At 47.5% G+C, this 16,744-nt stretch overlaps 1 protein-coding gene across 4 annotated transcripts in view; it reads left to right on the top strand.

Annotated features, from left to right (window-relative positions):
• The first annotated feature begins 296 nt into the window (after nucleotides 1-296).
• Nucleotides 297-16,744, top strand: part of APC11 (anaphase-promoting complex/cyclosome 11) — a 29,299-nt gene continuing 12,851 nt past the window's right edge. For 2 of the 4 annotated variants that reach the window (XR_015268159.1, XR_015268160.1), the window contains exons 1-2: nucleotides 318-450; nucleotides 541-577. Coding sequence is in view for 2 of the 4 variants with exons in the window: in XM_086813901.1 (XP_086670027.1) it covers nucleotides 432-450; nucleotides 541-577 (56 nt within the window). In the remaining 2 variants the exon portion in view is untranslated. Of the gene's footprint in view, nucleotides 453-540; nucleotides 578-16,744 lie in introns of all 4 variants that reach the window. The other 2 variants (XM_086813901.1, XM_086813902.1) reach the window with 2 other exon arrangements.

The following is a 16,744-nucleotide window of genomic DNA, read 5'->3' as shown; positions in this document are numbered from 1 at the left end:
CGAGCAATGTTGTTTCATTACTAGTTACCCATGAGGAAGTTTTTATTTGTTATTATTTTTTTGGCATGAGTGTTTTAGAGAAATTCTACACACACACACATATATTGTCATGACTTTTGTAGACAAATTCTACATATTTTTTTAACATTTGGAAAACTTTTTTGCTAAGGTTTTGTTGTTTCATTGCTAGTTACTCGTGAGGAAGTTTTTATTTATTATCGATTTTTTGTCATGAGTGTTCTAGACAAATTCTACATATATATATATATATATATTTGTCATGATTGAAGACAAATTCTAGATATTTTTTTAAACATTTTGAGAACCTATGCTTAAGTTTTCGAAATGTTGAAAGTTATTGGTTATTGTGTAGGGCGTTTTTTCAAAGCAGTATAGTTTGCAGGGTTGGGGTTTGCAGGAACGAGGCGAAGATGAAAGTGAAGGTCCTCAGTATCCTTGTGTAACTGCAAGAAAAGAGTTTACGAAACATTTGTGGTTTGATTTTCCCACCCACTGGTCTCTGATTTCCTTAACCCAAGGCCCCTTCCCTTCCTCACTGGACGCCTCACGATTCAGGGTATGTAAACGTTTTTTTCCCCTTTTTACTCATCTGGGTTATATATCTTCTTAAAACTGGGTTTTTTTCCCTCTAAAAATCAATTTCTAATGATGCCCAAAACTATACTAGTTGCAATGCTTTTAAGGTTTTGATGGGTGTGCCAGCTTGCTGGATATTGATTTCCCCCCCCCCCCCCCCCCTCCCTCCCCCTCCCTCCTCCTCCGTGTACGTGATGAGTTGACATGAGGCATCTAAATGCAGCAGTCGGGCTGCAGACTTTGCTAGAATGATGTGATGTGGGACAAAACTTTACTAGATTGATGTGATGTGGGATGGAGGGTTCGCTACTAATAAGATGAGAGAGCGTTGTGTCCTTACAACCTCTCTATCAAGCTCGAAACAAGAGATGGGAGATCGACAACCCAAGATGGTGCTCCATACATGGCTGCTGGGGTGTGACTATTCAAATGTGCCTAGAAGTATTACATCTCTAGGCATGCGAAAGATGCTTAACCCCTAGCCAATCTTGCCTCGGATGCTGATTTCATATGGAAACTTGGCCTTGAGAATACCACTCCAAAGTATGTGTACTTTTTCATTATAGCCACTGGCTGGCTGGCTGTCAAAAGCAAAAGTGTCCTAATGCAGGCCTCCATTGTTGAAAATGTTGAGCCATGGGAACTTGCACACAAGAGACTATGGAGGATGAAAAATCTACATGGTGTGTGCAGAGAGAGAGAGAGAGAGAGAGAGAGAGAGAGAGAGAGGCTCTTACATAGAGAGTATTTGCACGACTCAATAAAAGCTTGATTAGATGTGTTAAAGCTTACACCAAGTACATGGTTTTATAGATTGTAAGCCTTATCTTTTGACTCAAAGGGAATCATACACAGTGCACACATACTAGACAAGTGACACATGGCACACTTGTCTTTTCCACACCTTGTTGAGAAATGTGGTTTCAAAGAGCACAAGGAAGAGATAAGGAGTGAGTTGAGTAAGCTAAACAAAAGCAAAGGCCAGCATGCAGCCACATGAACAAAGGGAATTATCCCACATTGATGTACAAGCTCAAGGGTGTACTTCCTCATATAAAAGGGGGCCATTTTAAGCAATGAAATTATATCACTTGAATAAATCTTAAGTCTCTCTATGAGTACAAGTTTTAATCTTGTAGCCTAATTGTACTTGAATTCATTAGCACTACTCACTCATGATGAATTCACTTAGGTATCACCTACCTTAAATTAGTCATGTTAATTGTGTTGTCATTAGAGTAAGATTAGCATCTCGTTTGTTATTAGGAGAGCTCTATCCATATTCTTGACATGGTATCAGAGCTTAGGTGTTGCTCTCCTAGCTTAGTTTTTTTTTTCACTTCATTAGGGTTTAGAATCCTTTCTTTCTATCATTAGTTTTATATTATTATAGGTAATTAGAAATTAGGGTTTTATGTGGTTGATGTCCTTATCTGTCATTATTCAGTTTTGCAAAGTAAACCCGCCCATATGAACCTTCGCTATCAATGCATTTGCTCACCACTTTTATTCTCTCATTTACAGGTCTATCTAGTCTTCACTCCTAGAATGCAAGCTCATACAAGCTTTGAAATTTCATTGGAGTTTCACTCTTGCAAAGAGGCACTCAAAAATAAAACAAGAGGAAGTTGTTTATGTTTTCTTGTTGTAGGGTAAGCAAGTGAAGCAAGCCAAGGTGGGCGACTCAAGAGAGAGTGAGACGGCATCGAGCTGTTATCCGCCATAGCCAAGAGAAGGAGAGAGCCAGCTCTTATGCATCAAGAGAAGAGAAGGTGGAGCTGCTGCGAGCTTATGCTTGCCTCTGAAGATAGAGGCAAAAAGAGGGAGTCCGCTATTCCTTGTGCATCGGAGAGAAAGGACGAGCGTGCTTGCCAGTAGTAGTCCGAGAAGGCAAGAGGCTACCACACGTTGAGAGCACGGCCAAGAGAAGGAAAAAGTACAAAATCTACGCAATATATATATATATATATATATATATATATATATATATATATATATATTGAGAGAGAGAGAGAGAGAGAGAGAGAGAGAGAGAGAGAGAGAGACTCTGTGGAGCCGGCTTCTGCAAGTAGCGAGTCATGATTGAGAAGCGTGCCGCATGAGAGAGAGGAGGAGGCCCAACGCGACCTGCAGAGAAGAGGAGAAAACAACTAATCAGCACACAGCTGCGAGAGAAAACTTCGGCGGTGGTTTGTAGTATGAATGCGAAAACCTGCAAGGCATCGACCTCCACACATTAAAGTGGATATTTTCTGTTTTGAAAAACAAAGATAATAATAATAATTTTCAAAGGTTGAAAATCTTATCCCCTCTAAGAGGTGGTTCACACGCAAAAAAATGTGGGGCTCAAAAATGCCATATGGGTCTTGTCACCAACATGTGTGGTTTGGGTATCATCACATGTGCCAAAATCTTCATATTGTAAAACTTATAGCATGCTTGTATGAAACACATCTTCATCAAAGTGTGCATTGACACATAAGTCCTTAATCAGATCATTACCAAAGGGCTCATCATCGAAAAAAATTATCACTTGTTACGTGCATCCTGCACTTTTTTTTTTCCCATGAAAAGATCCTTTCATTAGTTATAAAAAAGCCCGATGGACTACGAAACCTCTCCTGCTCATAAGAAGGCAGAGCAGAGACCAATCAAGGCAGCTAAGGAGACTCTCCCTAGGTGCAGAAAAGTACAAATAAACTAAACTGAGAGGCTATATCATACAATAGGAGGGGGGAAAATCCAAACAGGTGGCCTGTAGTGCCAGCGGGGGTACCCGCGTGTAGAGTATAGAAAGGGCTGTTGCGCCAAGTGGTGTGGAAAGCCTGGCGTCGCAAGATCGCTTGATCCGAGTCGCCCCGGATGCGGTCATACTGTCCTCGCAGGGTGTGAATCAACTCTTGCCAGATAGCCCGAACAGTCTCTGCTGGTGGCTCCAGTCTCCCCTCAAAAGCCCTGAAACAACGGGCTCTCCAGGTGAACCATATGGTGAGGCTGCTGAGGAGCTCCCATCGTAAATCCCTCTCTTGTGTCCAGCCGGCTGTCGAGAAATCCGGTGAAGGAACAAGGCGAGACTGGCCCCCAGTGAATCTGATGGCCTGGTTGGCCTGCTCCGTCTCGTATCCCATAGCTAGCCCTGACGAAGTCGACCAAGTAGCGGCTCTCCACGTATACATTCCCTCTGGAGAGAGGGGGGCCAAAATGCGCAGAATCCTCAACCAAATTTGCTGCGCCTGTGGACAGTCCCATAGGCAATGTCGCTGTGTCTCCAATGGGTGGCCGCATCGAGCGCAGGTCGGCGCAAGGCCACTGTAGCCAGGTGCCAACTGCAGAGCCCCTGTGGGCAACCAGCCATTGGAAAGCCGAGATCCTGCGTGCCTGTCTGCTAGCCCAGAGCCTGGTCCAAAAATCCTCCAGGAACTCCTATGAGAGTCCCTGTAGACGCCAATGCTCCGATGCAGCTGGAGAGACCATCCTCCTCGCAGTCAAAATATGCATCCCCAACCGAACAGTGTACTAGAAAAAGGTGATCTCTGTGGCCTTGGGGGACGCATAAGGATCATGCCACTCGTACTCGCCAGGGTCCCATTGGAGCCGGGCCAAGGGACGCGCAGCTTATGCCCATATGCACCAATCAGAGTCCACATCTGCAGGGTCTGGATCAATATGCCACTTCCGAGAAGCGGCGGCCACTACCCGTATCCTCTGAAAGATGCACTTTGCAACCAAAGGCGACTCCGCCTCCACTCTCTGAAGTCTGCCCTTATCCTGTATCTCATAGTAGAGGCATCTACCATCCTCAGTGCAAGCTCTGATAGCAATCAAGATCTCCAACTGTGTAAAGGCTCCCATCCACCGTGGGGCCGCTGGCTCGAAAGGCGTGAACCACTCCTCAGTGAGTGCCTCCTGAATGTCATCTCTCATAATCAGCCCTCCTCTGAAGTGACTCAACCTCTCCGCTTGGATCTCTTCCGGGAGAGTGCAAAAGGCCTGCCAATCTCCAAAACTGCGAGCTGGGCTTGCCGCCAATGTTCCGTGACAGACTGATCTGGTCAGCTCAAAACTCGGCCCCCATCCTCCTGCCATCAACACCTGGCTACGAGCTGTGGAATATAGAGCCGCCACTCCTCGAATCCAGTCTGGCTCAAAACCCAGGCGAAGCATAGTGCCTTCCAGAAAACCCCAATGGACTCTATCGTATGCCTTCTCAAAATTGAGAAGCATAACGACCAAGTCCTCGCCGAGAAACCTAGCTCGGGCCGTCGCCTCTCAGAAGGTGAAGATGTTGTTAAGGATATTGCACTCCTTGACAAAGCCTGTCTAGGTAGCATGAATCAAATCCCCAAGGAAGGGCTGGATCCTCAAACTCAAGGACTTGGCTAGGACCTTGTAAACAGTATTGAGGATCGTAATAGGCCTCCACTGCCGAATATCATTTGACACTCCCTCCCCCGTGGGGATGAGAAAGATCAAGCCCTCTGAAAAACTCTGTGGCATCACCCCAGTGCCCAAAACATGCTGGAAACCCCTGCGGAGGCCTGGCCCCAAAAGGTCCCAATAGCGCATAAAAAAGGCAGGCGTCAAACCGCCCTTCCCAGGGCAACTATGACGCGGGAGGGCCCTCAAAGCCTCAAGAAGCTCATCCTATGAAAGGGACGCACCCAAAGCTGTGCGCATACGATCTGTGACTCTCCTCTGCACATGGGTCCACACAGTCTGTCTGCAAGCATCACGTGCCTCTGTGGCTAGCTCCGCTGAAAGCAGGTCTCTGTAGAACTCAGTGGCAATAGCTCTAATCTCCTCGGGCTCAGTGGCTAACGATCCATCCTGCCTCCTAAGCTGGCGTACTCCTGCTCGAGCATCGCGGGGTCCGGTGATCTCAAAAAACTCCCCAATCACTCTATCACCAAGCTGAGTCCACTGACAGGCCTGGCGATGATAGTAAAACTCGTGTCTCTGCTCCTCTGCCTCTCGAACTTCCTGACGTGCTTGGCTCAGTTGGGACGCCACCCACTCACATGTGGGCTGCTGAAGGCGCTGGAGCGAAGCAAGGCTACGTCTCAAGCGATCCCCCCGCTCTCATGTCTCTCCTAGCCGTGTCAAGGCTGTAGCGTGCAAAAAAGGGCTGAGCTCGATGAGCCCCTGGGCACACTGGCCTGCTGCATCCAGGTCAGAGCTCTGGCTATCCTGCCATATCCTCTCAATGTCCTCAAAAAGACTGGGGTCTGTAAGTATCCTCTCTGGGATCCTCAACTGCAAGCTGGTCTTCCGTGTCCTCTCCTCAAGAGTCAAAATAACTGGCGCATGGTCTGAGAAAGAGGTGCCAGCGAGAATGCCAATGGAGCCACCACGCTCCCTGACCCTGTCGCTCACATAGAAGCGATCAATCCGTGATAAATTAGTCCCTCCCTGTCGGCGATCCGACCGAGAAAAACTAAGACTGTCCTGAGAACGGGAGAAAGCCTTATGCTTCCATGCATCAGTGATCCGCAGTGTCATACAAAACCACTCCCAAGCTGCAAGCTCCGTGCCGTGCACTGTAACATGACTGCCTCCCACCCTATCGACCGGGTCCTCAAGCATGTTGAAGTCTCCCCCAACACACCAATGTGCGGCCTCGGGCAATGCATCTGTAACAAGGATCCACAACTCTGCTCTGGCACTAGCATGATTGGGCGCATAGACATTGAGCATGAATGGGAGATTTAATTAGGGTTAGAGTTCATGTGGGAGACATACACAGAGAAACAAGGGAGAGAGAGAGAGAGAGAGAGTTGTGGGGATAAGTCAACTCACCAAAGTGTGAGTGTGTGACTCCCCTATCACACATGGATATTGCACTAGTACACATAGTGCACTTAGTACATTAAAAGTACTAAGTGTACTATGTACTATAACTTATGGGCTTGTACACACTATAAGGGTGGGCATAATGCCTTTACCCCAACAACCTCCCACTTAAAGGCAAAGTGCCCTTAAATGAAGGAAAAGAAAAAATCAGCATGTACATGATAATATACAAGGCCATATCAAAGCTGAAACTGGCCTCATCCAATGCCCATCAAGTGTCTGCAATGAGCAAACCGCTCCGGAGGCAAACTTTTTGTCAACAGATCAGTCGGGTTGTCATCTGTATGAATCTTAACAAGCTGAATTTGCTTGTTCTCTATCACCTCTCTGATGAAGTGATACTTCACATCCACATGCTTCGTCTTTGCATGAAAGACAGGGTTCTTTGCCAACTGGATGGCACTCTGACTGTCACAATGCAACAATGGAATATCCCCTGTATAGCCCAAATCAACCACTAACCGAGATAGCCATAATGCCTCCTTGCAAGCCTCTGTGGCTGCAATATACTCGGCCTCTGTAGTAGATAAGGCTGTGCACTTCTGCATCCTGGATATCCATGACACAGCACCTCCTGTGAATGTAAACACATAACCCGTAGTAGACTTCCGGTTATCTGGATGACCGGCATAATCCGAATCCGTGTAACCATGCACTAATGCATCCTGTTTGCCAAAACAAATGCACATATCCTGTGTGCCCTTCAGGTATCTCATGACACCTTTCACTGCTTCCCAATGCTTCTTGCCAGGGTTGGCCATGTATCTAGAAACCACTCCCACTGCAAATGCAATGAGACTGCCACAAGCTGAAGCATACGGAATCTTGGCCATATCAGCCCTGCCACTATCTGACTGTGGGCTGTCCATAGCACTGAGTTTCACATATGAGGCAAAGGAGTACTAGTCTTCTTCCCCCCGTCCATATTGAACCTCTGCAAGACTTTGCCAATGTATTCCTTCTGAGACAAATACAACACATGCTGATTTCTGTCCCGAAGTATCCGCATACCCAAAATGTGATTTGCATCACCCAAATCCTTCATATCAAAGGTTTGATGCAGCCTCTTCTTCAAGGTATCCATCTCCTTACGAGATTTCCCGGCAATCAACATATCATCAACATACAAGATGAGGATCAATAGACTGCCATCCAAAGCTTTCTTGGTGTATAAGCAGTGATCTATGTCACTTCTCCTAAATTTATGGGATTTCATGAATGTATCAAATTTATGATACCATTCTCTTGGTGCCTGTTTGAGCCCATAAAGACTCTTTTTCAGCTTGCATACAAGCTTCTCCTTTCCACTTAATGCATAACCCTCTGGCTGTTGCATATATATCTCCTCATGGAGATCACCGTGAAGAAAAGCAGTCTTCACATCCATCTGAATCAAGTCCAGATCATCATGCGCAACCAAAGCTAACACAGCTCTAAGTGTGGTCATTTTGACCACTGGAGAGAAGATCTCATCAAAGTCAACACCATATTCTTGCTTGAAGCCCTTAGCCACTAACCTGGCTTTGTATCTTGGCTTTGCATCTGGTGCAACTTTGAGCCTGTAAACTCACTTGCATGGCAAAACCTTCTTGCCTGCAGGCAAATGCACCAACTTCCATGTTCCATTTTTGTGCAGAGAATCCATCTCTGACTTCATGGCACGCTCCCAAAGAGCCTTGTCTGCCCTCTGTAAAGCCTCCTTATAACATGAGGGCTCCCCACAGTCAGTAAGCATCAAGTAGTCAATCCCTGGAACAAACCTGTCAGGGGCTCTGGAGGGTCTTGTGGACCTCCGTACCCAATGACCATCATTTGCAGGTTGCTGTCCAGCCTACATATCACCTATTGGTGGCTCCTGTTCCATGCCATAAGGCTGAAAAATCATGCCCGGTATCTCCTCTAACTGTGGGATATCCATAGGGATATCTTCTGCCATCTCTGGCTGTCCATTTGGACCATTTTCAGCACCATTTAAGGGCTGGTTTTGTTGCTGTAATGGCTGATTTACAGCCCTTGGTTGTTGTCCATGATGTCCATCATCATCAAAGATGACTCTGCCAGGCTCCTGTTGCCTTGCAGGCTCCTTATACATGCATGTTTCATCAAAAAGGACATCATTGCTGCGTATAATCTTTCTATTCACGGGATCCCAAAGTCTATACCCCATTTCACCTTTGTCACCATATCCTAGGAATATGCATTTGTGAGACTTAGGATCAAGTTTGGTGCGCATTTCCCTGTGTATGTGCACGTACGCAACACAACCAAACACTCTCAAGTGCTTGTATGACAGAGGCTTCCCTGTCCATACTTCCTCTGGCACTTTCCCACCAAGCCTCGTGTTAGGTGACCTGTTTATAAGATGAACGGCTGTCATAACAGCTTCAGTCCAAAAACCATGAGGTAACGCAGCATGTGACAACATAGAACGGACCTTCTCCTGAATGGTCTTGTTCATCCTCTCTGCTGTCCCGTTTTGTGGAGGATCATAAGGAGTAGAGAGCTCCCTCTTGATGCCTTTAGCATCACAAAAGTCCTGAAACTGTTTGGACATATACTCTCCACCATTGTCGGAACGCAAAGCCTTCAATGTTTTGCCAGTTTGATTCTCAACAAGAGCAATAAACTTCTCAAACACTGAGAATGTATCACTCTTCAAACGAAGAGGATAAACCCACACCTTGCGTGTGGCATCATCAATAAAAGAGACAAAGTATTTTGCCCCTCCCAAAGAAAGCTGAGGCATCTCACATACATCTGTATGCACAAGCTCTAACTGAGCATCTTTCTGTCCAAGAGCTTTCTTGTGGGGGCACTGGAGTTGCCTACCATATATACTATGCTCACAAAACTGAAAACTTGAAAACTTTAGAGAAGGCAAGTAACCCAAACGAGACAATTGCTCCATTCCTTTGATACTCATGTGTCCCAACCGGCTATGCCACATAGAGATTTCCGGCAGCTCGGTTGCATTTACATTAGCATGGTGACAAACACCTGCATGCATGAAATAAAAAGTGTCCACCTTAGAGCCTCTGGCAACAACCAGTGAGCCCTTACTAATCTTCTACTTTCCACGACCAAATGTGGTAACATAATCAGCATCATCAAGCTGTCCAGTAGAAAGTAGGTTCTTCTTGATCTCAGGCACATGCCTGACATCATGGAGCATAAGCTGTGAGCCATCTGAAAACACAAGCCTCACATCACCTCTGCGAAGAATCTTGCATGCATGGTTATCACCCAAATAAACTACTCCTTCATTGCTAGCAGTATACCTGACAAACAAGTCTCTGCAACTTGTGACATGAAAGGAGGCACCTGAATCAATGATCCATGAGTGCATACCATGACCATCTCCTGTAAGAAGTGAATGGGCATCAAGTGAAGACGTGAATAGGACCTCATCCTCACTGTCACCTACATGTGACACATTGATTTCTTCAATCTTGACTCCACTTTTGCCCTTTGGCTTTACATCTTTGGCTTCATCTTTGTCTTTGTCTTTGCCTTTTTCCTTTTCCTTTTGATCATTTTTCCATTTGTAGCATTGCTTTTTGATGTGTCCCTTCTTGCCACAATAATGGCATTCCAAGTCCTTTTTGGAGCGGGACTTGCTCCTTCCCCGTTCTTGGCTTTTACCCCTTTGCTGGGATCTCCCACGTGCATTCATTGCATTGGACTTTCCAACAGAGTTATTCTTCCTGTTCATCTGCTGAAAAGTAAAGAGTCTGACACAGACAACATGATAGTAGATCTTGCCAGCTCATCCATATCTTCCCACTCTTCAGCAGTAAGAGAAGCGGGCTTTACACCCCTTTCTTTGATGGGCTTGTGCTGCTTCTTCTGGAGCAACACATTATAGCACTGGGTTTGCCAAATATCATAGTTATGTGAGCCTTCAAGCTTCTTGATGTGAAGCAATGAAGAGCTCTCACCTGTGGTTGCCATAGCAATATGCAACCTGTCAATGCCTGACTCCCTGCAAAATGTGCAAACACTGCACCAAAAACACACAAAGTGCTCACAGTTGTTCTCCCAAAGTTTATCTCCCACTGCGGAAGCAAGAATGCAACTTTTCTCCCACTGTATGTGATAAAATCACCAAAATCTGGTTGCTGCAGATTTAGGACAGCACCTTAAATGTGCTCTGTTGCCCTTCCAGAGTACTGTACAACAGTACCAAGTGCTCACCAATGATGTACCAAACCTGTACTGGCAAGTACAGCAGCTGAAATTGAACCTTTTCCTCACTCAAATCAGTGTACAACCATGCCAAAACTTGTACAAAGCTGTACCAAATCTGTACCAGCAGGTACAGTAGCAATAAATGCTCTCCTGGCTGTCCAAATGAGTGAAAATCAGACTTTTACAGTCCCGAACACTGCATACAACAGTCCCGAACAGAAATTGGGCAAAAGCCCCTTGACTGCAAGCTGATTTCTGAGGATTCAAGACATAAATGTCTTGCTTGCTGCTTTGCCAAGCTCAACAAGCATACGATCTTGAAAAGCCCCTTGATTTAAGATCAATTGCTGATCATACATGGTACATTGACGCACATGAAGGCATCCAGAGTCTTCGCGATGCTTCCCCCTGGCCACATATACATCCAATACATGAAAGCCCCTTGATTTACAGGCACATTGAGTGCTTTACAGGCATCAACACATTGCCCAAAGCATCAAATGCGATTGCCTGCATGCAAATCAATCCAATCGGCACAAAAGCCCCTTGATTTGCATTGCAATTTGCTGCAATTTTGCCCGAATGTGCGATTTCTCACATCATACAGCATGTATGAATGCTTAATTGCACAATTACATCAAAAAGCCCAAATTTTGACATCCAATTTCTTGCAAATTGATCCTGATTGTGACCAATGTCACCCAATTTTGCCAATTTTGCTCAAAAAATTGAGCAATTTGGCACCTGTACCTGCTCAATTGATTGAATTGTACTTGCTCAATTGCAAATCCCAAAAGAAAATTGAAGCGTGTACCTCTGCAATCAGCTGATTTTTTTTTTTGTTGCAGAAAATTATTGCTTTGTAGTCGGGCAGGTACAGGCGTCGAATTTGCTGTATTGATGCTGCTGTGGATTCGATTCTGCCCACAGGAGGCTTCGCTCCCAGCCAAGACCATATGAGAGCTGTGAGCTATGGCGTCTACCTTGACATTCACTCCATCAGGCCTCGTGACACCTCTCAAAGAGTTGGCTTCCTGCAAGTCTTCTTTCACGAGCTCTTCTAGTCTGTCCTCGTTGCCGATAGTGAACAAGGGCCGCGTGACCTGTGCTTGGAAGCGCATGAACTGGTATCGGCCGCGTTGGAGTAAAACCTGTAAGCGCGCACGATTGATACCAGTTGAACTCGCCCAGCGATAACACGCCTGCGCTACACGCGATGGCCCTCACCGAAGCTGGCGCGTTCGATGGATGCCCGCCTGCCTACGTGTCCGCCTGAATTGGACGCCTGGCTGCTCAGCGTTGACACGCCTGCCCTTCGCCTAAGTATGGACGTGTGCTGCTGCTCCAAGGAATATTGGGCTGCTTCTCGAAGGCGCGGGTGTGAGTGGGCGTACCAGAGTTCTTCGAGGAAGGTAACAGCTATCCAAACTTAGCTCCTGCAGGTCTCTGCAGTTCTGAAGAAGCGAGAGGCGAGAGCTCAGCAGGTCTCTACAGTTCTGATTGCCAAGGCTCTGATACCAGTTGAATGGGAGATTTAATTAGGGTTAGAGTTCATGTGGGAGACATACACAGAGAAACAAGGGAGAGAGAGAGAGAGAGAGAGAGAGAGAGAGAGAGAGAGAGAGTTGTGGGGATAAGTCAACTCACCAAGTGTGAGTGTGTGACTTCCCTATCACACATGTATATTGCACTAGTACACATAGTGCACTTAGTACATTAAAAGTACTAAGTGTACTATGTACTATAACTTATGGGCTTGTACACACTATAAGGGTGGGCATAATGCCTTTACCCCAACAGAGCACACCAATGTGCTCATCGTGCATCCTCAGAATAACATATTGCGCTCTACCAGGCACAATGACCCCGCGATCCACAATGGCCTGCCGCCATGCATCCGCAATGACCATACATACTCCTCCCTGCTCTCCCAAGGGGCCAAAACCTGCAGACCAAAAATTGTCCCATCTACCAGGCATCACCGAACTATATCTCCAAATCTTGCTCTCACTCAAATGGTGCTCCTGCATCATCAAAATATCAATACTACCCCCAACCAGGCATCTGTGAAGCTCCTGCCTCAAGCAACCACGATAACGTACATAGTGTGCGCCGCCAAGGCCCTGTACATTCCATGAGACGATCCTCATGGATGACCTGCTGAGGTGGAGGTTGTCTCAGCGATACAGCGAGCCTTCGCAAGTGGCTTGGATGGAGAGTAATCCCCATCCGAGCGACTACGAATCTGCCCACCTTGTGTGCTGCAAGAGTCTCGGACCAGGCGCCAGTGGCTGTGTCCCATAGCGACTGCCTCCCGCTCGGAGAAAGAATCCTCATGTATGCATACATAGCCAGGGTCTCGCGCTAGGTCTGCCATTATGCGAACCACCAAGTGTCGATTCCTGGAGGCATCCGCAGTCCTGGTATCAAAGAAATGTGCCAACTCCCAGAGTCGGCCTACCATGTCTGTAATCTCCAAATCGCTCACATGGTGAGAAAACTCAACTGCGTGTGTCTGCAAAATACTAATAGCAAGATCCAGAGTCCACTCCCGGTCGCTAGTGCCGCAAAGAGGGAAGGAGAAGGCCACCGTTGAATCAAGTGCCTCCTCCCCTCGGGCCGGAAGTATCACCACATGAACTCTGATAGGTGCTGGCTCATGGGGGCCCTCCGCTCCAAATAGGCGTGTAAAGGAGTAGTCGAAAGCCTCCGAGCGCTGTCTAGTGTTGAGACTACTCAGCCGACTGCGGATAGAGGATATCCGTGAAGCACGAATCGGCATGGTAGGTCTCCTCTGCGGTACACGAGCAAGGTCGGTGCTCAGTGCGGACTGCAGGTGAGTGCCAGGGCACTGCCAGTGCCTCCCGGGGTTCGAGCGGAGGGGGAGGAGGGGGGGGGGGGAGAAGGGGGTGGGAAAGGAGACGTTGAAAATGCGGGAGCGGGAACGGGAGGAGGCGAGGGTGGAAGCGAGGCGGGAGGGGGGACGAGGGAGGGGGCAGTGGCATCTCCTGATCCTTAGTCTGCGTTGGGGTCTCCTCTTGGAGGGGAGCAAAGCGGTTCCTCACTGGAACCCAATGATGCTGAGGCTGTGTCTACTGCTGCGTCGGTCTCGGGGCATGCTGCTGTGGCTGTCTCCCTCTATGGCGCCCCTGTCCAGGCTGCCAATCAGAGGTCTCTGTGGGCTGAGCAGGTGTCCCGGAGGCTGCCTGCCGAGCCGCATTTGTGGACGGGCCATCGGAGGTCTGCTCTGCTGCGGTGAAGGTCAGGGTCTCCTGCGAGGGCAGGCTTTGGCCAGGTGGCCGACCAGCCTACATATAAAACACTGTTCGGGAGCCCCGAAAACTCCACTCTCTGATCGATCCATCCCCCCCCCCATCCTAGGTAACTGAATGACCTTCGGAAGGGAGGAGATGTCAGGAACCAAAACTTTGACCGAAGGCAGGCCTGCTGCTCTAGCCACCACTGAAGCTGCTGTGGGGCTAGTCTCAAGCACCGAGCCCACCAATGATCCTATCTTGGAGAGGAGCGGAAGGTACCCGCGGCGAAGTCCAGGAAAGCAAACTGTGACATGGAATAGGCGCTCTCCTTGTTCGGCCGTTGCTGGGTCGAAACCATGCTGCCAATGTCTGAAGAAGGCCCGAGCGTCCCTGATGTCAAGGGGACTCAGGGCTAGGACCTGGGCCACGCTTTGGGCTGTCTCAAACTCAATCTGGTAATGGCCGTGGCCCAGTAACTGAACGTCCAGGATCTTGCCCACATCTGCAAGAAGGCGGGCCTGGATCTCCCCTCTGCTGGGGCGGGTGCCAACTATACGGCAGATGGTGGAATGTGCCTGGAGGCATTCCACCTCTGCGGCGAGGCTCGCTTCCTCTTCTGGCGAAAGAGAAAGCCTGATGGGGGTATCCTCAGGGGCGGGCGAGGGGGCTGCGAAAGAGTCCCTCCGAGGTGGGGCGGGAGGGGCCTCCATCAGAGTCTGAAGCTGAGTCGAGGGCGAAGCGGGATGGGGGGAAGCGCAGAGCGGGGAGGGAAAGACCGAAAGCGAGGGGGGGAGGGGCAGATGACAGAGGGGGGGGGGAGGCGAGGGGAAGCGGGGAGGGAGCGAGACGCGGATGGGGGCGAAAGGGGGGGCGGACGCAGTGTTGCCAGGCGTTTCTGAAACGGCAGGTATGAAACGGGTTTCATACGTTTTGAAACGTTTCATAAAAGGTAAGAAACGGGTACAAAAAGGTTTCATACAAAATAGGAAAAACATGTATATTTTTAACTTGAAATATACAAAAGAAAAAACTGTTGACATAACTTATAAAAGACAACATTGAATTCATTTCAATAAAAACAAAATACATGTAAGATATGATGATATCACAAATCACGTGGGTGATCACTGATGACTAAACAGAAATCAAAAGGATCACCACGTGGGTGATGAGTCATGACTCAAAATCCAAGATCAAAATAAATAACATGTCCAAAGTTCAAACTAAATAACATGTCCAAATAAAATGATACTGGCAGCTGCTAGCTACTATCTGCATCCTCAAGGCGGGGATAAATGCAGATTGTTGGCCCTACCATTTATTTGGTATTTTATACATTTTACTTCTATTTATCTGTCCAAGGCTAGTCGGCTAGCCCTAGAGGCAGTCGGCCAAGTCCCTATTGCACTATATAAGGAGTTTTTCATTATTCACTCATTCTTCCACTTTCCTTGCACATTGTTCAACACTCAGTTGTTGGCTATTGCCATTGTAAAGCTTTACTGCTATATTATAAAAGGTGATCTTATCCAACTCTCTCTATCTCCTTTCCACTCTCTCATATGTTTATTGTTTATGCTTCCGCCTGTGCTATCTCCTTCACTTTTGTTATACAAAAAGACACACTTCTAGGGAGTGTCCTAAGAAGACTACCACTCCACAGACAATGACCCCAGCCTCCACAGCTTCAGTGGTGAGCCCAACTCCCACGCAAACCCCAGCGGCTGTCCCTAGTTCTTCGGGTCCCTTGAGATTGTCAATTGGGAAGTACCACAGACTGCATTTGACATCAGATCCTTTGTGGGTATATACCAGGCATACTTCACCCACATAGACAAGTTTTCTGACCTCTTGGCGGATCTCACTGATCTGCTAAAGGGTGTCAAGAGGCAGCGGATTCGAATGACTCCACGAGCGTTAGAGGCATTCAAGAACCTCAAGGTGGCTTTGTCAGAAGCGCCTTATCTAGCGCTTGCCCCGTGGGATGAGCCGTTCTAAGTGATCACCGATGGGAGTAACATTGCAATTTGAGGTGTTTTACAACAGAATGGCTATCCAGTTGTAACACGCGGATGCTCTGGGAATCTTCTTTCAGCCCTAAACACTCTTGAAAACCTTCTGATGCAAAACGCACCATCTGATGCAAAAACGCAGGTAGAGAGAGAGTAGAGAGAGAGAGTGAGAAGTGCTGGAATTTCAGTATATACTATGTACAAAAAAGGTACAGATCTTTGCAGCCATGGGCTGCCTTCATAAAAAGGTTCCTAACCCTAAATTCTGTCCCCTATGGGACCTCCTATTGACTCACACCCCTAGTGGGTGGAATGACTCAAATGAGGAGCACCCTTGGCCTTTTATACTTGCTCTTGGACTTCTAGGACTGCTGGAAACTGGCCGACTGCTGGTCGGCCAGTTATAAATGAATTAAATGCCATTTATATCAGCCGACTGGTTATTCTTGTCTGGCCTTCATGCGCCTTGCTTCCTGGTTCAGCCGACACCTCCTTGGTGCTTCTCCAAGTCCAACCTGTCCACTACTGCATCTTGTGCTCCACAGTCTGACTCTATCTGGTTCCTAGTCTTTATCTGCTTGCCTCTTCTGGATCTAGCCCTAGAAATGTTCATGACATCTGTGATGCACATGACACCAGTAGCTTACATGTCTCATAAGTTACTGTCCGCAGAAAAGAATTACTTGGCCTACGGTCGAGAACTCCTAGTAGTCATTCAGGCCTTGAAACATTTCCTTTATGGCCATGAATTTGAGGTTCGCACTAACCATCACGCATTACGCTGGATTCAGATTATGCCAAGTACACAGTGGAGTGACCTACAGCACCGTTGGAGCTAGA

Source organism: Cibotium barometz, chromosome 19 (assembly GCF_041138505.1).
Source record: "Cibotium barometz isolate CiBa-2024 chromosome 19, ASM4113850v1, whole genome shotgun sequence".
Lineage (NCBI taxonomy): Eukaryota > Viridiplantae > Streptophyta > Polypodiopsida > Cyatheales > Cibotiaceae > Cibotium > Cibotium barometz.
The sequence above is the reverse complement of the archived record's forward strand: the minus strand, read 5'-3'. Positions and strand labels throughout refer to the sequence as shown.